At 38.8% G+C, this 23922-nt stretch overlaps 1 protein-coding gene across 2 annotated transcripts; it reads right to left on the bottom strand.

Moving 5' to 3' along the window:
* Positions 1–13: 13 nt before the first annotated feature.
* On the bottom strand, positions 14–18468 carry crtc1a (CREB regulated transcription coactivator 1a). 2 transcript variants are annotated; one of them, XM_042428997.1, is made up of 15 exons: positions 18157–18468; positions 15901–16017; positions 12750–12875; positions 11577–11638; positions 10835–10929; positions 10082–10167; positions 9950–9990; positions 9271–9455; positions 8968–9113; positions 8555–8647; positions 6887–6985; positions 5120–5224; positions 2394–2477; positions 2073–2253; positions 14–1091 (listed from the first exon to the last, which is right to left on the bottom strand). In XM_042428997.1, the coding sequence occupies exons 1-15, from the start codon at positions 18280–18282 to the stop codon at positions 886–888; spliced, it is 1752 nt and encodes a 583-aa protein (XP_042284931.1). In that variant the 5' UTR covers positions 18283–18468; the 3' UTR covers positions 14–885. The 2 variants fall into 2 exon arrangements, with proteins under 2 accessions (XP_042284931.1, XP_042284932.1); XM_042428998.1 differs by lacking the exon at positions 5120–5224 and having other exon boundaries at positions 18157–18463.
* Between the last annotated feature and the right edge of the window lie 5454 nt (positions 18469–23922).

A 23922-nucleotide genomic window follows, 5' to 3' on the forward strand; every position in this document is an offset into this window, starting at 1 on the left:
AACAACAGGTGGATAAAGATCAGCACACCTTTAAAGTACAACTACAGTAATGCAACTGTGAATGATGTTGGCCAAACCGCCTGTAAAACAGTAAAAATGATTCAGCCATTAAAGTATTTTTTTTCTCACTTACATAATAGTCATCTTTGCATGAAAAACCAAAATGTCAAGCTATTAAGGCAAAACAAGTATGCACAGTGATTTGTGATTTCATGCATAACCGCTTTTTACTATGGTGAAATCAAACTTCAGCATTTCCTAAAAATAACTTAAGAGGAAATTTGGGATAAAATCAAACCAGGTGTGACTTTGGCTTCTACAACAAATCAAACAGGGATTGGCGCTTGAACAACCAGCTTGGCACAGAGGGAGGTTAAAACTTCACAAACCAAACCAAGAGGTGTTTCCTCTGAGTCATCAAGCTACGTGACGGGTGTGTGGTGTACTGTGGTTTGTTTAGGGTTTGCTCTGCAGATAGAGTTTTATCAATCATTGATAGAGAATAAGAGATCAGGTTCCTTACGCCCCCATGATATTTTTGTCAAGTTTCCACAAAGCAATATTCATAAAAACTAGGCATCTATAATAAATCAAAAATGGATGTGTCATTAGCAAAAAGAAGTGTACAGGATTCATACCGTAACTCAAATGTCATAAGTCATAAACCATCTTCCGGTTCTGAAGAGAAGGGAGGCTGGCAACAGTCAATGCGTTTTCCTGCAATGATGTTTCTTTAAAAAAGCTCTCTTGTGGGGTTTTGATTGTGCCGATTGGTGTCGAACTGACAGCTCTGCCCAGACGGGGCCTCGACCGACGCGCTCCAGAAATCTGCTCCCCGCCCAGGGCAGCGGCGTTGGCGAACCTGTGCATGAGCATGTAGAGCCGTTAGAGCCGGTCGAGGCGAAACGCGTCCTCTGTGGCTGGGTCAGCAAGGACCATGTCTGGGTCATTGAGCATGTGCAGGCCGTCGAGCGTCAGTGGGTCGATTTTCAGATCGTCCAGTGGGAACTGGGAGTCGACATCAAAGCTGACGTCTGTGGACAGGGAGCCAGTCAGGTCCTTGGGCAGGCTGGGGGGAGATTCTCCACTCACTGAACAGACGCAAAGAAAAAGAATTAGCAGTTAAAGACATTAGCAAGAATTATAAGGTAGATATCCATCTTTCTGAAGTCTTTAAGGAGAAGGACGTCTTCCGTTTCTAACTCAAATTAGAGAACGAATCAAGGACATGAAGAAAAAAAGAACGTTGAGGAGTCTGGGTTATGATTGGATAATAACTTAGGAAGCCTGACATCTTAATATCTTAATTACACATTTCAGTAAGAGGCAGTTAACGACAGACACAGCTAATTTTCAGACAGAATGGAAAACTCAGCGGGGGTGTAAAATCCTGTTGAATACTATTTTAATAGGTTAATCCCGGGATCAGCAAAGGCACCGGCTATAATTTTGAGCGGCATTTTTTGTCAGTTACCATCACTACATTATACATTTGGCATTTCCCTACATACATACAGTTTTAATTAGATGGCCCTCCCATCTGGATTTGCCCCTACCAAAGTGATTTTTTATACTTTCAAACTCTGCTTAAGGAGATAGTTGATTGATTAAGTAAACGCACAGTTCTATAGAGTTGGACTTGAACGTCCTTAGTTGGGGATATGCTCATGAATGCAGCCCTGTTTTGCAGCCAACAGTCAGCTGTCAGTTGAATTTGTCACCAGAACTCATGCTGTCACAGTCATTTAGTTACTGCCATCCAATATGTGAGTGACAGATTAAAAACAATGCAGGGCGATTTAAAGCCAGTTTAGTGGGTATACCACTACAATCTGACACATTATAACAGCCCTGCAATGAATCATATCTTTGTAAAGCGTATAATGTTTATGTTATGTTTTCACAGTGTTAGAAAAACTGTCACTATATCGAAACATGTAAACAAATATGAAGCTTCATTCTAGTTTGGGATACTTCACAAAAGTATTATATTGTGTAATACAACACAAGCAGCAGCGTGTCACAGTTCTTTTGATAAACAAGCCACTTGCTGTGGGACTTAAGTGAGGCACCTGTGAGAATGATGTTGGGGATGTTGCCATGGCTACTGTAGCCCAGCTGCTGCGAGTCCTGAAGGTTGCAGTGGCCACCAGTCAAACCCATCATTAGTGCCTGGGAGTAGTTGAGGGTGGACGTCTGGTTGTACAGGCTGTCGGAGCTGATGGGGGTTTCAATCATGTTGAACTGCTCCAACTGGCAATAACAACAGAAAGAAACATTTTCTGCTGCTGTTGTATCTACACAACATATACTCGCTCTAAAGCAAGAACAGGTTGAAAGCAGAATTAAATATGGATGTTCAGGTTTTTGTCAGACACAAACAGAGCCTGTACCTGTTGAGAGAGAGCGCTGGCCTGAATGGAAGGGAGCTGCTGGTCGTAGAAGTCTGCAAACACGCTGCCCAGTATGGAGTTATGCTGCAATAACAAACAAGTCAAATCTGTTTATTTAGACTCAGATAAAAACCTCCTGATGCGATTGTGAATATTCTTCATCCAAGCTGCAGAAGATATACGTTTAACATAAATATGTGGAATATGAAAAGGAGACAGTAAAAGCAGCAACAACAACAGAAGGACAGCAAACTGATTAAAATCAACTCACAACATCTGGAAATGTAAACCTCTGGAGTTTGCTAATTCACAGTCAGCTTGCCTACACCGAGGCTCACAGCGTTCTGTATCAGTATTATACAATCTTTGTGCATTTATTACAGAGAGGAGAAAGACTGCTGTGCACTCATTAACTCAAACATTAACATAGCTCACATGTGCACTGACAGAATAAGGAGCAGCACAGAGAAGAAGCACTAAATAATCGTGTAATAAATAATAAATGCTAAACTACAAGAAGCTTACAGCATTACAGTACTCTCTGTGATATACATATGTAGCAGGCACTCGCTATCACAAGAAATTATGCATTAATTTTTTATACTGTGAGTTACTTACAGATACAGTACCAGTCAAAAGTTTGGACATCAGTTCTCATTCAAGTGAATAGGAAAGTGTGTCCAAACCTTTGACTGGTACTGTAGATACCCAAGTGCTACCTTGAAAATATTTTCCCATCTCCAGAATACTCAAAAACCAGCATTGAGAATGACTGAAAACCTGTTAAAAAAGATTTTGTGTGCAATCAGTTACTAAAATTTATTTACATGTATAGGAACTATTCCAAACTATATATCATAATCTAAAAATACTGTTGGATAGAAATGTACCAAATGTCAAAAATCAGGATGGGGACGCTTACTTTCAAAAGGCAGCTCTTTGCGAATGAGCTTCCTCTGCTGCCTTCTGGCCTTGGTGTTTTAATTAACACCATCCAAATGGAATAAAATTCACATGAAATGAAGGGAATCATTGAAAATATAATCCCCTTTGAGACTTTATTCTCCCTCCACTGAGTCATCCAGTGCAAGCTCTTGAAGATTCCCATTTGAATGTCCTCATTGAACCAGCAACAGAAATTCTCCTGTTTCATCGTGGCCTCTTAATGTATAAGTAATTGGATCATATTCTCAGCCCGTGCTCCTCCTAGTACGAAACCAAATTATCTGTGTGTGCTGCAGATGTCCCCACAGGGCAGAGCAGGATAATAGAACACGGCCTGTCAGTTGTGGTTTAGCCTGGGGATAACCTCAGGACGATGAGTGAGCCACTTCAGCACAGGAGAGAACTGAGATGGGGAAGCAAACAGCAGGACAAACGTGTTTGAATGCACACACGGCTTAAACCATCGCTGTCACTGTTCAAATGTATCTTTCTCAGCGTCTCAAACACACAAAGTCGCACTTATTAGTTAGTAGAAGCAAATGCTTATTTAAAATGAGTCTTTTACTGGTTGAGTAAAGGCTATAAATATCTAATACTGCACATAATGTACATTTACTGTAAATGCGTTGGCTTATTCAAGGTTTTATAAAAACATATTAGCAGGTTTTAAAGAAGTGAATGATTTACAATACAGCCTGTTAACAAGAGTTTTAAATCTCAAATACTAATACTGAGCCTAACACAGATTAACAACCCTGATCCATGTTTACCTTGGGTGTGTTTAGTTTATCTTAAAGCACCACCCTGCAAGCGAGGCTCAGTTTGTTAGAGATCCAACCATGAGAATGCTCCTCGAAAACACTTCGTGAGGGGAGGGGATTACCATCTCCTGTCATGTTCTCTCAAATCACTATGCTTGTGCAAAACCACAATAAACACAGAGATCTGATAAACATAAAAGAAAAAAACTCCAGTACAGTGTCTAATTTAGCAAGACTGGGGAGGAAAATATAGGAGATGCAATGCAAATACCACAAAAGCAGCAGAGTAGGAAGGTCAAGGACACAGCTACATCACAACACATAAATGACACTGAGTGTGTAAAGAGACTGGTGGTCAGATCTGGGCAAAGTAGAAACTACAACTGACTTCTTGTGTGAATTAACATGTAAATGACTTGACAAAGCTAGATTTCCTAGAATACTTGTTTAAAATGTTTAGTTTTACTTCCTTTTATCATGCCAGAGCATGAAAAGCACAGGTGTAATTAAATTAATTAAGGTGTTGTGTATTAGGAAACTTCAGGTGAAAAGAAATGTCATGTAATTAAGCTGTGAAAAAGGTCTAATGTCTTGCATGTTGATATCAGAAAAAGGTCCTCTTCTTATTATGAGTTAGAAGTTATGCCCCTTCCCTCTTACATAACTACATAAAAAGAGCAAGTAACTAAGTAAATAATTATTTAGCTAACTTTAAAAGGGAAAAAGTCTGCTTTAATTTGATTCATATTGTTCAAGTGCTCAAAATAAACTGACATACTTTACAATTTATTGTGGAACTGCAGTGCAGAGTCCAAAACAAATTTCCCCATGAGGACAATTAAAGTATATCTTGATCTTTTTGCCCAGATCTGCTAATGTTGACACAAGAAAGCAGCTGTAGGGGGGGGGGGGGCAGCCACAGAGTCCTACTCGGCAACGATTACCACAGAACTACGATGCAAAGGGACGTTGACGTTTATACAGAGTGAGCCAGCGACTCATTGGTTCACACGCCCTTACTTGAGGCGAGCCGCCAGGTGAGAAGCCTTGATTGGAGACAGGGGAGGTTGGAGACTGATTGGCAGAGGATCCAACCCTACTGCGGTACTGTTGGAGGGGGGAGGCCTGATACAAGAGGATATGTGAGTTATTCACATTGGAGGAGGTTCTTCGCTGGCGTTGTGGTGTGTTTGCTATGTGTAAATGTGAATATGGAGTTTTGTTAGATGTATGCCGAGGATGAAGGAAAGTGAACACTATATGTCACATCAATACTTGAAGAATACTGAAAAGGCTATTGAGGAAACAGTGAAAACTACAGAAGATTAATTAGAAGAAATAAAAATATTGCCTGTAATCCAAGCCAAGAAACTGAACATCTCTTTTGTTCTGTTCTGTCTTATTTTTTCTGTGTTCTCATCCTGTAGTCAAGTAGGGCTGCAGCTAACCATTATTTCCGTTATCTATTAATATGACCATTATTTTCTCAAATAACTGTTTATTCTAGAAAACGTAAGATAATAGTGAAAAATGTCCCACAGCCCAAGGTGACGTCTTCAAATGTCTTGTTTTGTCCGACCAACAGTCAAAAACCCAAAGATTTTTGGTGTACAATTGTATAAAACAGAGAAAAGCAGGAAATCTTTGCATTTGAGAAGCTGAAAGCAGCTAAGGTTTGGCATTTCTGCTTACAAAATGACTAAAATGATTAACTGATTATCAAAATAGTTGCCAACAAATTTTCTGTGGATCAATCGTTGCAGCTGTAAAACAAAGAATATTTGCACAAACCAGCAAAAACAAAGACAATATTCTCATGAAATTCAATTCTGATCACAAAATCAACTTGACTTGCCGTAAGCAATACACCCTCATAACTGTGGAGAGAAAAATATGAGAGGTACTATTCTAGTAAATATAACGAGACTGGTAAACTCTTATCACTCAAAAGACATTCTTAATCTATTGATAGATAAGCTATCAAAACATTGGTAGCATGAGATAGAGAAGTGATAAAGCAGTCCAAGGTCTCTGAATACTGATGTAAACTGCAATGATAATTGTTGTGTTAGACCTGCTCCCGAAACAGAGAGAAAATTGTCATAATCGTGCTGTAACTGTATCACAGCTAAAATGTACATCTTAGAAATGGAGGCAAACACATCCAAAATCATCTCTGAACACAAAGCAACACATTATATAAGCTAGAAAACTCTAGATGAGTCTGTTTATTCGTGGTTAAATTAACAACATGTTAGGTCTAAGCTGCAGTCCTTCTGTGTCTCTTCACAATGTTTCAATTGACCCCACACTGTAAAGTCTATAACCGAGATGAAGAGAATGTAGGCCACTTCATTTCTGCAGTAATCCAAACACATTCCCACTGCAACAGAAGTAGAGCAGCGAGAGCCAAGATCTGAAGGACGTGGCGGTGCCTTGCAGAAGTATTTAGATTCCTTGATGTTTTGCACATTTTGTTGTGCCTCTATTTCATACATTAATTCAGTTTTTTTAGTGTAAGTTCTGTGCAAAGCATGCCAATAAAAAACTAAATTCCCGGACTGTAAAGATTTGTGTTTACATATAAATTTTAACAGACGGACACGTAGAGTTTTGTTTTCTTTTTGATGTAAATGATGTAACGTTTTACACAATCAATGTGATCTAGAGCAACTTATCAAGGGGTCTGAATACTTAAACAAGGTGCATCACTAATATCAACACATTAATAGCGTTTGAAAACTGCTGTCATAATACAACACTGTGTGATATGTTTCCTCTGCTCACCGTGTTCATGTCGATGGTCATGTTGGCTTGAGAGGAGGTCTGGTTGTCTGACGTGGAGCAGGAGTTCACGGAGGACGGCAGCTGGACCAGGCCTGTTTGCTGGAAATTTAAGAGTGATAAATAAAGATTCAGCCATCAAGTGGCAGTTCATAGTTATAACTGGCTATACTGGCTTATCACAGACACACTACATTAGGATCTGCCTGTGTTTGATTTGCAGGACGTAAATGGCTACAGAAAAGTACATTTGCATTATACTGTATGTTTATGTCAAAACAAATATCATTATTAATTTTTTAACTGTCAAATATTGAGAACTGTATCAAAAAAACGTAACTTTAATCAGAATAAGACATCATAGAGCCCTTATATTTTACTCATGACCAAGTCAATGAATCATAGTCATATTATTCATTTATGAACTGCTACTACTGTACATCAGAGAAAATCTCCATCAAAGGTTTTAGTTGAGGATGTGAAGTGTTGATCAGAGGACAGAGAAGAGAGTCCACAGTGCTGAGGCATGTCGATCAATTTGGTTGATACATTTTAATAAAAAAAATTCTTAATTCCACAAATGTTTAAGGATTCTTCAGACCTGTGGGAACCCTGCACTTTGTACAATCTTTGTGGGAGAGACTGTACACACCTCTCAACCAGAAAGTGAGGTGACAGACAACATTACACAGGTCTGTAGGCTGCTGGTAATTTGAGACTTATTTTCAGCACAATTGTTAATTAGGGAAAAATCTGATTAGGAAAATTATTCTAACGGAAAGAGTGGTGGAAGGTCAGGACGCATCATCTTCATTCACAGCAATGAGACTTGGTGTTATCTCAGATGTTAATTTATCCACAATCTGCCCAGATCTGGATGCTGCTCTAATTAGTTTAAATAATAGGAAACTGATTTTCATAAGTTTTACTGTAGAAGGTTTTATTATGGTAGGTAAATATGACCTGAAAAAACTGGATGCCAGCAGCAAACCCCTCAGAAACGGAGCTGTGCGGAGTGGATTTTGGCAGTCACAACTGCAGGTTGGGATTACTGTATTTGAGTTGGTGGAGTTTGTTGATTATGATACACATCTTGGAAATAAGCCTTGCATAAAGAGCCTACATGTGGGTAAATACAATCCCTTCAGCATTAACCTTTTTGCAAAGAAGAAGATTTGTTTGAGAGATTTGAGTTGGATTTTATTTGACATGGACTTACTAAAGATTATTTTATGCATCAAAAGGGCAATAAGTGCATTCTTCCCGTGTGACTTTTCTTATAAATATTGCACAAACTGGACAAAAGAGCAAACTCATGCATGAAGAATTAGTTGAACTTGCATTACAAGAATTAAGAATTAAGGAACTGATGAATGAGAAAGCAGAAAGCAAACACTGATATCGGTTTACAAAAACTGAAAAAAGCAAAAAGTCTGTAAAGGACAAGACAGCCACTTCCACCCACAGAGGTTACCAATCTTGTAATACTCTCTGTAGTTTTCATGTGTTTAATGAACAAAGCCAAACCTGTGATTCAGATTTCAAAAACCATCACTTACTTAGTGTATAATTCCTGATATTCCTCTATTCTCAAATGCAAGTCTATCTCAGCTGATTATGCTTTTGTGTAACTGTTAGTTTTCATAGATAGAGTGCTGGTAAGAAACTCACCTGCTGGCTCTGGTGGGTCTGGGACGACGGCTGCTGGTTGAAGAAGGCATACTGGGACAGCTGCTGCTCGAGGTTCATGGCGTTGATGGCCGCCTGGAAGGAAATACAGCAAAAGATAAAACATGAAGTTCTACTGTTTTATCAAATATCATTATTTGTGGGCTACTCAGATGACTGATTCCTGCATAAAACTTGTGAAAAAATCATTAAAATCTAATATTTTACACCAACATAATGAAAACAAAAAACTATCTTTGGTATTTTAAACACCACACACATAACCTCTTAACCATAACATGACAAAAAAGTCCATCTGAACCACTGGGAATTGTCCAAAATAAGTGAATAATCAATTAAGTTTAGCATTATAGATTTTCTAGGGGAAGGGGTCAGGACGGAGAGCTCTGCTGTACCTGAGAGAGAGTGAGAGGTGGAGATGTCGGGGAGAGCTGCAGGTTCTGGTGCTGGTGGGAATCTCCTGTGTTCAGGATGAGAGGAACCATGTTGTCCTGCCCAGGCTCCATTTCCATGGTTACTGTGGGCTGAGAGGTGTTCACTCCTACCCAGCACACAAGAATGGCATAATGAAGGAGTTTTAACAGCACATAGAGTCTGAAATCAGCACCAAAACTTGGTAAATGTTGAAATGAAAAATCACTGACACATTGCAAATGTTTCCATGTTAAATATGAAAACACGACTGTCCGTCGCGTTACCTTGTGTGTTCGCCAGTGTGCTGTTAGAGGAGCTGAACGAGGCGGCTGCAGCATCATCCGAGTCCAGCGGGGTGGGCAGTGGAGGAGGGAACTGGATGTTGGTCAGGTCAGGTAGTGAACCGCCAGTGTTGTGGGCAGCTGGTTTTAGTGAAGTGGTCAACTGCTGGTCCGGAGATGGGAATATGCTGCCGAAAACAGACGTGCGCAGTGAACTTGACAGCGATGACAAGATTAATACACTGGAAAATGTCAGCGATGAGATGAAGGAGCAGAAACATAAACACTGGATAGCTTATGCAGATTACTGAGCAATGCTTAAAAATGTTTTACATTACAATCAACTCAGAAATATTTGGCTTGCATTTGGTTAGTGGGACTCTACTGCTTCTGGCTACACACTCATTACTTTGGCAGTCGAGTGAGTAAATGGAAGTGATGCTTAATTATAGTCAGATGGCTTCAATTTAAAGCCATGTTTTATTCATGTTTCTTCGGATGTGTGTAAATATGCACTCATTTGAAGCGGACTGTAACACAGTTTTTACTTTCACTGACATCCAACGTTATAAAGGTGCAGCTAGAGCTAAAACATTCTCATCATCATTTCATTATGTTAATCAGACTTCAGAAAATGTATCCTTAGACCAGCTCTGAAGAGAAGAAACAGTACAATACTCACTGGATTCCTGGAACTTTGCAGGGCTTGGACCTTGAAATGTTCTGAAGGGGAAAATATAATTAATAGCTTGAGTATTGTGGAGACCACAGATAAAAACACATAGAAACATGTATGTGAGTTTAAATGTCACACCTTTTTGCAGTCCCAGTTCTGTTCTTGCCCATCTTCATCAACGTCCTGTTTAATTGCTTCAGATCCTGGTACAGTTAGCAGGAGAACTGGAGAGATGGAGAAAAAAAATATGTCCTCAGTCTCTTGGGTCTACAGATGTCCAGCCTGTATGAGCGTATAATAATCACAGCCCACATGTCCTCATTTATTATGATCAAGGGATATTTAAACAGAAAATAACACACAAAGAAGAGAAGGAAGGAAGATAATGGAAAAACAGGAAGAAAGAAAAAAAGACTAAAAGTATGACAGGAAAGTAAAAGATACAATTTATACTGAATGTGAATGAGGGACAAAATGAAAAAAATGTCTCCAAGGAGATTCATACAAAATGAGTCAAAGCGCTTCTGATATTAAAATAATCTGCCTCACGCTGCCATTAGCGCTAAAATTCATCGGACACTTGAATGCACCCCGTCTTCTCAGCAGTAATTTTCCTCCTCTGCCTTCAAAGCCACATTGAAACCCTTTCATCATACACTGGAGGGCACTCGACTGAACCGTCAAGAGAAAAGCAGCAAAATAACACACAAATAAACAAGCTTACAACAAAAAACCCCCAACCACCATCACCAACTGCTGCAGATCATTTCAAAAACACCTGAATGGTCTGGTCTGGTTAAGAATGGACTCATTTGAAGCAGAGCTATGTATGGTGGCTCAATAAAAAATAGAAGTTTGAATTAAAAAATGACTCTTTGAGATCATTTGTACCTCGTTTTGGCTGGAGCTCCTGTGATCCTCCAGTGAAGGAGGCCTGCTGGGGAGGAGTTAGTGTGCTCTGGTGCAGTGCTGAGTCAGAGTTTGTCCTGCAGCACAAGAATGTGCACAATCACACAGTGCAATTTACAGTAAAATAAAAGAAACCAAATACTGTATGTTTAGAAGCAGAGAAAACACATGTCATTCAATTGCTAGAAAAAAACTGTTCTACAGCAGCTACAAACCCTTTTATACAAAATCATCTGGGCATAAACCACAATTATCAACACAATTTAGCCATTGTGACTGCTTTTCAAGCTCACCAAGAGTTTACACTGGTCTACAAAAACCACACAATTGGCACATCATGTTGTGTAAGAGTTTAAGATCATATCTCTTTGTGACCAAACTGAGCCTATGACTAAGTAAAGCAGTCACAATTATATCAAATATGTTGTGACTTTTAAAGCAAGAATATAGTACAATCTGATCCTTTGTGGTGGCTTATGATAAAAAATGTAAATGCAGCATGTTTGTCTATAACAATCTACAGTAAAAGTAAGTCATTAAATGTGTGATGTTGCAATATGTTTTCATAGTTGTCTTGTATTGCTGATTTGACAGGGCAGTGTGGTACAAGTCATAATTCTGAGGCTATGTGAAGGATTTATTATGATCATTATAAAAAGAGTAAACAGTAACACATACAGTCATGCAGAGACAGACAGTGTTTTATCGTTTGAGGCTGTCATACCTCCTCCAGCTGGTATCAGGTGGCGGTGACAGATATACTGAGCCATATGGACAGCTGTCAATGTGAGATCGCGAGTTAAGAAAATACAGCTGGCAGACTCAATGCATTCATTCCTGTGAATTCTTTTAACCAAAGAAGCTATAATAAAAAGTATTCTGCTGATGGTACCTCAAATAAAACCAGCATGTGATTAAAGTGAGGAATAATGAGCAGTGAGCTTCATGTCACGGTTTGATATTTGTCAGGGCTGGCTCATTGTACATGCTGCTTATTACAGACCTTCCGACCAAACACATTCATGGTTTGACTTTAATCACACACTGATGTAACTTACTAGCATGCACAAAACAAGTTGAGTAATTCTGACTCCAGTTACCCAAATAATCCTATGTATGAAAAACACAGGAAGGGTGTTACTGTTGAATTGCAACATATTCAAATGTGTTTACGAGTGCGGACAAAATATTCAGTCACATTTGAGTATAACACAATGCAAATCACTACCAACACAAACTACAGGGGTGCTTTCAGAAAATATTAACACACTCAAGACAATTTTCAGACAATCATTAGTAATCAAACTAAGGAATTATTTGTTCATTTCAAGTTAAAATATCTGCGTCACGTAGCAATAATACAGTCGTTAAAGCAAAAAAAAAAAAATCAATATCTGTCACAATATTGCAATAGCCAAAATCCCATAAATATGTAGTATCATATCACAATTTGTGTACTAATATTGATCGGTCACCTATCTCTACTGCAGAGTGACAAGATTAAAGCCCCCGCAGGTGTTTTTGCCTGATTAGTCTTCTCAAGTCTGAGTGTGATTACATTTCCTTCACTTTTGTTAGTTTTGTTGCCTATTAGTAGATTGAGTCTGGTGACATGATGTTATTCCCAGCATAACTCCACTCACAAAGGTCTAATCAACCAGATTTATTTAAAACACCTGTGTGGATGTAAAGTGGACACCTTTCTACCTAAAAGACCTTCAAATAGCCCACTGACTACTCATAAATGAATATTCAACAAAGCCACGTAGTATGCTTTTAAATGAGATTCAGACCTCTGAAAATGATGATATATGGGAAATTGAATAAGACATCACCTCACAAACAGTGATCAGACTCAGCATATGTAACAAAAGTAACAGACAACTTTAAAGGATATCTGGCGCCCATGTTTGTCAATAGACAGGGGCTTTCGGTGGGGTGATGTGATGCGGTTCCGGTCTCGGTAGACCCTGTCCACCAACCCGTGGTGTCGCGTCGATCTGTTGGTGTCCAATCCTGAATTCTAACAATAGGAAAAAAGGAAAAAAATGAAATCACCTGATCAAGTTGTGAACATTTCCTTCCATTTCCAAGCTAATACTTTTGATCGACGGTTTTCCCATTGAGTCCCCAATATAATAATAACGACAATAATAATGATAATAATAATAATGATAATAATAATAATAATAATAATAATAATAATAATAACAATAATAATAATAATAATAATAAAATTGGTTTAATTATACAGCACCTTTCATACATAAAATGCAGCTCAAAGTGCTTTACAGGAGAAAATAAAATCAAAGACACAGGTAATAAAAACAAGACATGAGGGGCAATTCTATATATAAAAAGAGCAATAAAAAAGAGCAATTAAAGAATAAAAAAACAATTTAAAAAAGCATAAAACAGGTATAAAGGTTTAAAAGAAGTATCAAATTAAAACAGAGATGTTAAAAAAATAAAACTAATTAAAAGCAAGATCATAAACATAGGGTAAAATAAAAGTTGCTTGTCTAATTTGTGGTGGGAGTATGTTCCAACCTTTGATACATAAAAACCACAAAGCTGCTTCACAATACTTTTTGTAGTTCATTTTTGGAACATTTAGCAAGCCTGCACTACATGACCCGAGGGGTTTGGAACATACTCGGATAAGCAATCAGAAATGTATGAAGGTGCTGAACCATTACAAGCCTATGAAAAGGTAAAACAAGTTTAAAATCAATCCTCAGATATACAGGCAGCCAGTGTAATGATGCTAAAACTGGGGTAATGTGATCTCTTTTCCTTGTTCTTATTAAAACCCTGGCTGCCGAATTCTGCACAAGCTGCAGCCTATCAATGTTTTTTTTTCAGTAATCCTGAATAAAGTGCATTACAATAATCCGGGCGAGAAAATACAAAAGCATGAGTCATCTTTTTGTCATCTTCCAGTGTAAGGTAGGGTGATAAAAGGCAATCTTTGTAACACTGTGAATTAAAATTTAACTCAGAATCAACAATAACACCAAGGTTTTTTACTTCCGACTTGTTCTGTGGTGCCAGACTTCCAAGATTGCTAAAACTTGTACCAATTACGAGAATTTCTGTTTTGTCTTCATTTAATTTAACAAAATTATTGCTCATCCACTGTTCCATGCTGGAGAGGCAATTTATAATAGGATTTAATGCATGAGAGTCATCTAGAACTGCAATTAAATACAACTGAGTGTCATCAGCATAACAATCATAATTCACATCATGATCACCAATAATTTCACAAAGTGGTAGCATATATAAACAAAATCATGGAGGACCAAGAACTGAACCCTGCAGAATACCAAAAAGGCTATCATGCTTTACAGAGACAGGGTCGCCAAGACTAACAGAATATCTTCTGCTAATGAGGTATGTGTTAAACCAATTTAGAACTGTACCTTTTTTGACCAATCCAATTTTCAAGTCTGTCTAGACGAATCTTGTGATCTACTGTGTTGAATGCAGAAGTATCAGAATAGATATTTTTTTGCTTTCTGCGCTCACTCTAAGATCATTAGTTATTTTTACCAGTGTCGTTTTGATTTCTGTGTCCCCTTCTAAAGACAATTATGCCTAAGAAACTAACAATGTTGAACTTTTCCTTATCCCAACTTACACTGTCCTTGGCCCACAGATAGAAGCCTGTTTTCTGACCTCTCTGATAAAATGTGATACCTGTACTGTATGTACAGTAGAGTGGGGAAAAAATTGATGTTGCTCAGGGCAAAAATGCCTATGAAAGATTGGAAAATGCCAATAAAATTAAAAATGAGGGTCTGAAAAGTGCCCACGATAATAAGGATGTTGGTTGTGTTGTGTTTTTTAATAGTCTGTTATAGAGTTGTATCGTACAGATTTTTAATACATTCTTTTCAAGCTATTCATATCATTAAATTACATAAACGCCTTATTTTTTTTGCAAAATTCAAAGCCTCTACACACCCACACAGGTGCTTTCATTTATTTTGCCTGATTAGACTTCTTCTCAGGACAGTGTGGGTGTGTACAGCCAGTGCTTGTGCCTGTTAGGGTGGGACAAATTAGACCTTTCTTATTCTTATTGGTATACAGAGTTTGGTGACCTCATGTAACTAACAAGCGGCGCTCCCACCCAACTTCAACCTGAGCAGAGGTCTAATTAGCCATAAATTGACTGCACACCTGTGTAGGAGTGCTGGGCATTCAACTTGGTTTAAGTGTTTGCCTGTCTTCACATGCATGTCTTGGCGATGCATCATATACAGTACAATTGTATTTTCTAGGATGTAAATGGAAAGCAATAACACAGATCCACTAGACAAAGCTTTTCTCCACCAGTTCACTGCAGCACTGGACAAACATTTCTGCGAACATGGAGCAGCTCTTCTCTCTCATATATACAGACTAACACAGTAGACAATATTGCCATCACACAGAAGGACAATATAAAACCGAGAAACATAAATATAGTAAAACTGTGAAAGCTAGTGTTGTTTCCAGCAATTATTTACTGTTATTCTGATATGAACATATAGCTCTGTAGAGGAGAGTGAGCAACATACTGTAATGTAAAAAAATAATACAGTTAATGTAGATTGTGCCTTTTTATATTTATTCTCTCTTCTACTTATTCTAAACAAAGCACCCTTGTTACTCATATAAATATGTAGTGACACATAAGTATGTCACTTCCTGTGTAGCAGATGATTTAGCCCAGTTTAATAAAGCAAATGTAAACATTTTAAGCTGAATCAGTATAACAGGATATTATTCAGCCATAGAGATGTACATAAGGAATACTTATTTATATGAAACAGCTGTGGACGATTACAGAAAAACACATCTTGGCACAAACTAAATGTTAATTTGGGAACATTATAATCTTGACGAAGGTTAGACTGTTGTATTAGACAGCATTAGTTTCAGCTAGATATACCTAATAAACTGGCAACCAAATGTATCAATACTATCACAAAAACTTTATAGTGAAGAAGAAGAAGAAGAAGAAGAAGAAGAAGAAGAAGGCATAAATAATCTCTCACCTGAAAAGACACATCAACAGTGCTGTTTCCAATCTGATTGACGTTTGGCAAAGATCCTCCATAGTACTGGCCACGGTTCTGTCCCAGCTGCAAATACTGAGTCTTCTGCAACTGTAACTGGAAGCAGAACAACACAAGGTAAGACAGGCGGATAGTGTGCGCACTTTACGTAAGACATAAATATGATAATTTCATGTTCCAGAGGAAAAAAACAACTCTGTGTTATTTAAAAGATTGATATCCTCAGTTTACTATTGTCAACATGGCAGCACAGTGTGAATTTAATAACTTTTACATGTGACGAGATGATAAGAAACTTTAGTTGGAAGAACAGAACTTCAGAGAGAGATCGATATCGCTTCCAAAAGCAAGCTCCCTAAACTCCCTCCTGACAGTGTTTATTTCCAAACAGCCTCCAGTTCCATTTCCCATTAGAGTGACCATAACCGGTCAATTAAATTTTCTCATGCAAGCCCACTGCTCACTGTTGGCAGGGCAGAAAATCTAATAATAACAATTACTAAGCCTGCATCGCTGTTGTAGTTTGATAAGCCTCCAACCTGAGAGTTTATTTCTTTAAATATGTTCTCTTTTAACAAAGGATCACAAATACTGTCACATCTCTGGATCAGGAAGAGGCCAATCCCAATCCTTTAAACCGCAGCAAGACAGGTGCAGAAAAGCCGAGACAGAGAGAGAAAGAGAGGCAGAGAGAGGCTGAAGGAGAGACGGATGGGGACGGGGTGAAAAGAGTGAAACTCTAAACCTGAGGCCTGCTTCACACAGGTCTAACTTTGACTCAGATGAGAGCTTCCTACCACTTGTATTTGCATTAATGCAAATAAAATTCACAAGAAATGAACCCGAGGACCTCCGTCAGGGTGAAAAAAATATATTTTCTGACTAACCTGTGTAGACATGTACTGCAAAAAAAACCACATTGTACTGCTGACAGAATTTATTCATCAATTGGTTTGTAGGAGATTAATAAAATAAATAACAATTTTACCATTGTATTGATCCAAACTTCTCCTAAGGCTTTATAAACAGGCCTTTTTCACAGCCGACATTTTGATGTATCATAGTAGAAACAGCACAGGTGTTACTAACATTAGCGACGGACTCTGTTCCATCTAAATGTGCCAGTAAACCAAGACCGTGAGCCAGCGCGTACAACACCAGGACCCTGAAACTGAATCAGCTAAATGGAATTCAGTCATCATTAATTTTATTATTTACATGTGTTTTCCCACAGTGACATGTAAAAACGTCTTTCCTGAAAAATGCCCATAGAAAGACTTGGTTTCTTGGTTGCATTTTGGCTGTTGCTCAGACTAAATTTGCAGTTTTTAAAACTGAATATAATAACTTGTAATCAGCATTTGTCTACTTATTCCTGACACAGAGACTAAATAAAACACAGATTCATTGAAAAAATAGCTTTGATTGCTATAATGAAAATAATCCAATAGCATCTCCATAACAGCAGGAGTATAGTCTGATAGTTAGTTGTTTTCTTCCACATGCACATTCCTTTTCTGCATGTTGACAGGTACAGAAAACAACAATGTTTCCTGTGTGTAGCTTTGGTTGAAGTCTGTCTGCCCATCATGTATCCACTCAACAGCAGTCACTACTGAAGCCCAGCCTCCATAGGATTTATTTTGGAGGCCTGTGCTGTATGTGGCTTAAATTCCACATAATCTGCTGGCCTTCATCTTTGGTGTTTGGATGTCAATCATGTTGCACAGGCCTGAGGACCTGTCAGACAAGTTTACTTAACCACGGCGCACACACACCTCATAGAGCCACTCCTGCCATAATTATTCTGTATTAAAGATAAATGTCTGATTTAATGGGTAACGTCGTTTTGTCTAATCAACCCTTCTCTGAGCGCACGAGACGAGGAAAAAAAATCATAGCTGCATTTGGGCGCGCGCTGTCAAATACGCATGCACGCCCCTTTGCTTCCACTTGCGTGGGACAGAAATTGAAATAACTTTTTTCGGACGAGGGTCCCTGACATCCATCTGTACATTACAGGACAGTTACCTCCTGCCAGCTCTGGTCGTTGTGGTCCGCAGGAGAGAAAAGGCTACAGCTGGCAGGAAGCGTCGTTTGTTATTGTTTACCTATCTGCTCTGGCTGCGTGCAGCCGCCGCGCTACAAATGCATATTTGACAGCTCGCAGTGAAAACAAACGCAGAAGAGGTGGCGCGGGAGGGGGGGAAAAAAAGCAGAAACCGGTTTCATTACCCTCGCTGCCCGGGTAATGCTGAGGTCTTTCATCACTTCTTCAAATGCCGCCGTCTCCTCCGCCTGCTTTTGGTTATGTAAAGCGATTTTCTCGCTGAATTTCCGCGGATTGTTCGAAGTCGCCATGTTTCGCTCTTCTGCTCCGTTTTCCTTCAGTGGTCAGTGTCAAGTCACACAGAGTGAGGACACGCTACTTCCGGTTAGAGGTACAACAAAACGATGGATGCATTATAAGAGCGCTCATAATACATCCATGAACAAAACACGAGTGTAATTTCAAGACCCAGTGTATAGGATTTAGTGGCACCTAGCTGTTAGGTTGCAGATTGCAACCAACTGAAGACCTCTCCCCTTCCAAGCATGTAGGAGAACCTAAGGTGGCCACGAAACTCATGAAAAACGCAAAAGGCCCTCTCTAGAGCCACTGTTTGGTTTGTCCGTTCTAGGCTACTGTAGAAACATGGCAGCCTCCATAGAGGAGGACCATGGATGTATTATAAGAGCTGGATAGGGCTCCGCTCCTCAGCCTTGCAGCCTGTCTTTTGCAGTGGCCACTCACAGTATTGCAGTGAAAATCCCCCTGTGGCCCACAAAGCATTTTCCCCATAGTCCACCATTGTAAAAGAGTTGATTGTTGACAGGACACCTCGAACTGCAAACAAGTTCAATTATGACTCTTTCTATTATGGATTTTTGATCCATGGAGGTTTTGTATTTGTAAACCTTTCCTCAAGCCAAGAAAAGCTATTTAAAAATATTATCACAATATAAAGTCTATGGGCTGAGTGGGAACTCGTAGGTGGGGCCGGCAGAAGAAACACTACTGTGCATATTCAGTGGGCCGCATACCCCCAGAAGTAAACCTGGAAGCTAGAAACCTTTTGGGCGTATGCATCACATGAGCAATTCTTACTGGACTGAATGGGTGCCATTTTCGGTTCAGTACCCAGCTCTTATGATACATCCATGAAGAGGACCCGCTCCCTATGAAGATATAAAGGGCTCATTGTAAGGTAACGAAAACACAGCGATTCTTATTTAGCGATTAGCGATTATACACTAATTGAAACATATTTATGAATATTGTATTCCATTTCTACCAAGTCCATTCTGCTAGATGCTACTTAACTACAGACTGCTCCTTTACCTGAGCTATTTAGTTGAAACAAAGCGTACTTTTATTTTGAAGCCAGAGTCGCCTGTTTTCCGGTATCTTCCCGGTTGTCTCTGTCGGGCTTGACGCAGCTGCCTCGGTGATGTCTGCGTGCTCACGTCGCTGCGCGGGGGTGTAGTGGAGGCGCACCGCACATCTGGACTGCGGAACAACCGCAAAATGCACTTTTTGAGGAATATACGAGAGTGCGCGTGTGTCCCATTTATATACATTATAATATGTAGAATAACACGAACTACAACTATTATTATTATTGTCCTTATATATCAATATAATTTATTAAGATATTTTCATGATGCTCTCAGTGACTTCCAGGTATGATGAAACATGGTTGTTAGTGGCACCAGATGGAGACGTGTCAACCTTTTTTTTTTTTCTTTTTTTTACAACTGAATGTGGGCTTGTTAGGAAATAATTTCAGTTTTATTAGTGGAAAAGAGTTTACCCTCCTGTCCGGTGAGGTCTACATTTTTCTGGCATGACATCTTAGTGCCAGAAAGTGGCGTGGTGTGTGTGTCTGCCTCCTTTGGAGATGTGTGTGTGTGCACTCCTGCCGACTGAACATAAATACTGTCACAACAGTGCCTGCTTTCCAGCTGAATAAATACACAAGGCCAATGGACTCCTGTGAGAGGTTTACTCACGTGGAAATAAATGAGCTTTTGAGAAAAACGCAATGATGGGATATTTCTGTCACGTGTTTGTTAAAGCTTTTCATGTTTTCCCCAGTGAATGAGATGATAAATGCATCAATCAGAAGAAAATGATCTCTGCGTGTCCACTCTTGTCTCTTAACTGCAGTGGGAGTTTCACTTTTACAGTTCCTGCAGCAGACTGTCAGACATAAAAACAGCTGCATGCATACAACCATGAGGCCTTTGGGTTTGATATATGATAGTATCAGACTCACTAAAAGCACTTAACTTGCAAATTCACACCAAACAAACAATGTCTCAAGCATTTGTTTTCCACCTACAGATACCAAAAATGACTGTTTCTTATTTAGTTGTTCACTGAAGGCACAGTGAAACAGTTGAGCGCTTTCACCCGCCATTCAGGAGAGTGTAATTTAGTTGTAAAGTAACCATGGTAACATAGAAAAGGAAGCGACTCCAGGGCAGGTGGAGGGAAGGAGTCTGTTCACAGGATTACTCTGTTGCTGAATAAGCCTCGAGGGGGGGGGGGGGGGGGGGGCGCCTTGAAGTTGAGCCTTTTAGTAATGGCCTGTTGAAAATAAGGAGAGCCACATGTTGTCGAGGATTCCTGTATCCAGCTGTACTCCGCCAGACATTGTTAATGTTTATCTTATGCAAACATGCAGCAACATTAACAGCATAACAAACAGCAACATCACAGAGGCATGAGCCAGCACACAGCAGAGGGAAAGTTTCACTTCACCTTAGAGCGTAAACCTGAGAGTCTTAAAATCTCCCCCCCCTTTTTTTTGTTGTGTTCAGTTTCTTTCTATTAATAACATTTGTGGTGAACAGTGAGTTGTCTGCACAGTAACAGATGCATGTTGTATAGAGTAAATGCCTCTGAACATCTGACATGTTATACTATTTTCTGATCAATAGGAGCCCATAATGTTGCCGTTTCTATTATTTTTTGTATAAGCTTTTCTCCTAAACAAACAACAACTGACTTTGGCAAAGGATAATGTTAACCCAGCTGAACCCACTAATAATGCAGCCAAATATTAATTAAAATGTCGGAAAGAAAAGCTCATCACAACTTCACACTTTTTTGGCACAACTAGGCAAATCAACACCTAAGAATCAAGTCACATTTATCCCCAAATCACAAGATAACTTCTATTTTTAGAAGTCTGCATTCAGATGAAGAAAAACTCTACAAACACTGTTTTAACAGGAAAAAAATAGATAGATGTGAGAAACCTCAAGAGGAGCAACAGAAGGAGGGATTTCTGTTCTTGGTTTGGCAGACATGCAATAAGATCTGCAGAGTAGACAGAAGTAGCGTTAATAGAATAGTAGTTTTAAAGAGCACCGAGGTGATACTTATTTCTATATTAAAATAAGGTGACACCCTCGTATGTGTAAGTTTTGTTAACCAGCTGTGAAAAAAAATTCATATGATGATGCTTCAAAGCTCCAAGTCTTTCAGGAGAATCACAGATAACCTTTTATTTTACAGCTACATTTTATTCTAATTTCCTGAAAATGTTCTGTGTTATTTGTAGGTATTTAATGGTTCAGTTTTAGGACATTTTACAGAAAGGGTGGTGCAATTTGGTACAAATTATTTTTTTAAAAACTTAAAAAAGTGTTAATTTGGTTTAGTTGGTAAGTGCCCACTCGTTATATTTGGGTTCATATGTTGTTGTTAATTTGCAAAATGTATTTTTTTTAAATATACTTTCTTTTTTCTGTTTCATAACACAGTAAACATGAGGTCACTCAGTTAAATTGGATGACATACATATTGTAGGTGTTGTTAGTCACAGAATGGTACATTTTCATTCACATTCACGTTTATGTTTCACAATTGCATTTACTGGTCTCTTAAAGAATTGTTAAAAATCTAAATTATTATTAAGAAGTTTTCTACAACTATGAACCCAAATATAAAGAGTGGGCACTTACCAACTACACCCACTGAACACTTCTGTTTTTCTTATAACTTCCACCACTCTTTCTGATGAATGTCCTGACATTTAACCATTAAACACCTGCAGATGACTTATAGTGGGAGTAATAATGCATCGTGCTTGCTTGGTGTTGCCTGCATGTGGGGAGTGAAACTGACAGCAGAGGGAGGTAAAGGTCCTGTTCATGTCTGTCTGAGAGTGTGTTGGCGGCACACTTTCAATTCAGCAGTGTCATGTCAGTATCTCATATCATCATATCAGCTATTATTAGGTACGCAGACGCTACATAACACTACTTAACACTACTTTTCCGAGTCTGGGCAAAAGATATAAATGTTCTGATTAACCTTCAATCTCCTCCTATGAACACACTTTTAATTTGTCAGCAGAAACCTTTGACACACATGATAATGAATATTATTACACAACTCTTTAAAAAGTTACTTTTGGTTACTTTTCAGCTATAGAAAACGATATTTCCTTCTTTTCAGAATCAATGATTTAATACTAAACAATGACCTCAAACAATATTAGCACTCAGATTGCAAACTCCTCTTTTGAGTCGTAAAAAGTTTAATGTTACACTAATTCAGCTCCTGTCAGCAGCTGTCTATTTTCAGAGAGAGTTTTTACAGGAAATCTGGTTTCATAGCCCTGTTCCATGATTTCAGAAAAAGGGAACTTCTCAGTTGCAAGTGTGAGGTATTAAAGACTACATGACTTCAACCACAACTCAGACCTTGACCTAGAGCGTTAGAGCCCTGTACGGTAAGACCAAATTTTTTATTGACCTACACTTTGACAGAAAACTGTTTGACTTGGCTTACAATGCTTCAAGCATTTCCTGGAACATGTTGTCAATTCTAATAATAATGTTTTCTATTTTTTTAATTCCTTATTTAATTAAACATAATTTCGGCTTTCTAGCAGACTTCTAGCTAATTATTCTGTTTATCTGTATAATATAATGAGACTTTAGCTAAGTTTGAATAAATAACAGAGGAATGTAACTCATTACAAATGAGACAATATGAAACAATACTTTGCAATCACTCATTTTAACTGTCTAATTTACAGATCATGAGTGTCAATAACACTTGCATCTCAGGAAATAGCACCTCTGTATGTCCAAGTCGCGACAGCTCCTCTGTAGGTCTTGCAGTGGGGCTGACTTTCTTCTTTCTACTGCTGATCGTAGCTGCAGTGATCGTGTACAAGTACCACAGTACAATCAGGAACATGCTGCAGTTTGGACATAGAGAAAGCCAGGTGAAGGAGGATTGTATAGAGACACCACAAAATAATCCCCATGTGTACACCAGTATGATCAGAGAGCAGTCAGTGGGGCAGACCCCGATCTATGAAAACCTGTCAACTCAAACTGGCTACAAAGGGCCTAAAGTCAGCCAGAGCAGGTAAGCCATTCTCCAAGTTTTTATTGTAAATCTTAGTAATTGATTTTGCTCCAAGATTGGAATCAGTCAAATATGTTTAGATGCATTTAGAGGAAATGTTGAATCCAAACATGTCATTTTTGAAACCATCAAAAAGGAGATCAGAACGGAAACAGATGTGCGTGCGGTGTGAATTTCCCCATTTTGCACAATCCTGTTGTAATACTGCATATGCACACAATTTGGTGATCTCTTTGTCTGTTTCGTGTCATTTAAAATCTATTATTCAGCTGATGACTCAATGCTGGAGTTTTTCCTTGGATAAATATAGCGTGTGAACAACTGGGAAAAGGAAATCCGCACAGTTTACACAATATTTGTCTTTGTGTCATCAGAATAGTCCTTTCTGATATGAGACATTATCCACTAAGCTTACTGTGTTTTTCCCCCAGGTCACCTGGTGAACCTGAAGAGGACTTGTACTTGCAGTGTGATTTAACAGATGATGCAATATACGGCAATGATCCTGTATGTAACCTCACTGTTCACCAAGACTCCCAAGAAGATGTGTATATTGTTCCAGATTC

This window comes from Thunnus maccoyii, chromosome 12, assembly GCF_910596095.1.
Source record: "Thunnus maccoyii chromosome 12, fThuMac1.1, whole genome shotgun sequence".
In the NCBI taxonomy this organism is placed as follows: Eukaryota; Metazoa; Chordata; class Actinopteri; order Scombriformes; family Scombridae; genus Thunnus; species Thunnus maccoyii.

Bases quoted from the DNA above. Each gene is read 5' to 3' on its own strand.
- crtc1a (XM_042428997.1), bottom strand. From the start codon at position 18,282: ATGGCGACTTCGAACAATCCGCGGAAATTCAGCGAGAAAATCGCTTTA. The intron at 16,018-18,156 runs GTAATGAAACCG...TTCTGCTTCCAG, and splicing joins GCATTACCCGGGCAGCGAGG to TTACAGTTGCAGAAGACTCA. The intron at 9,114-9,270 runs GTAACGCGACGG...TGTGCTGGGTAG, and splicing joins CACACTGGCGAACACACAAG to GAGTGAACACCTCTCAGCCC.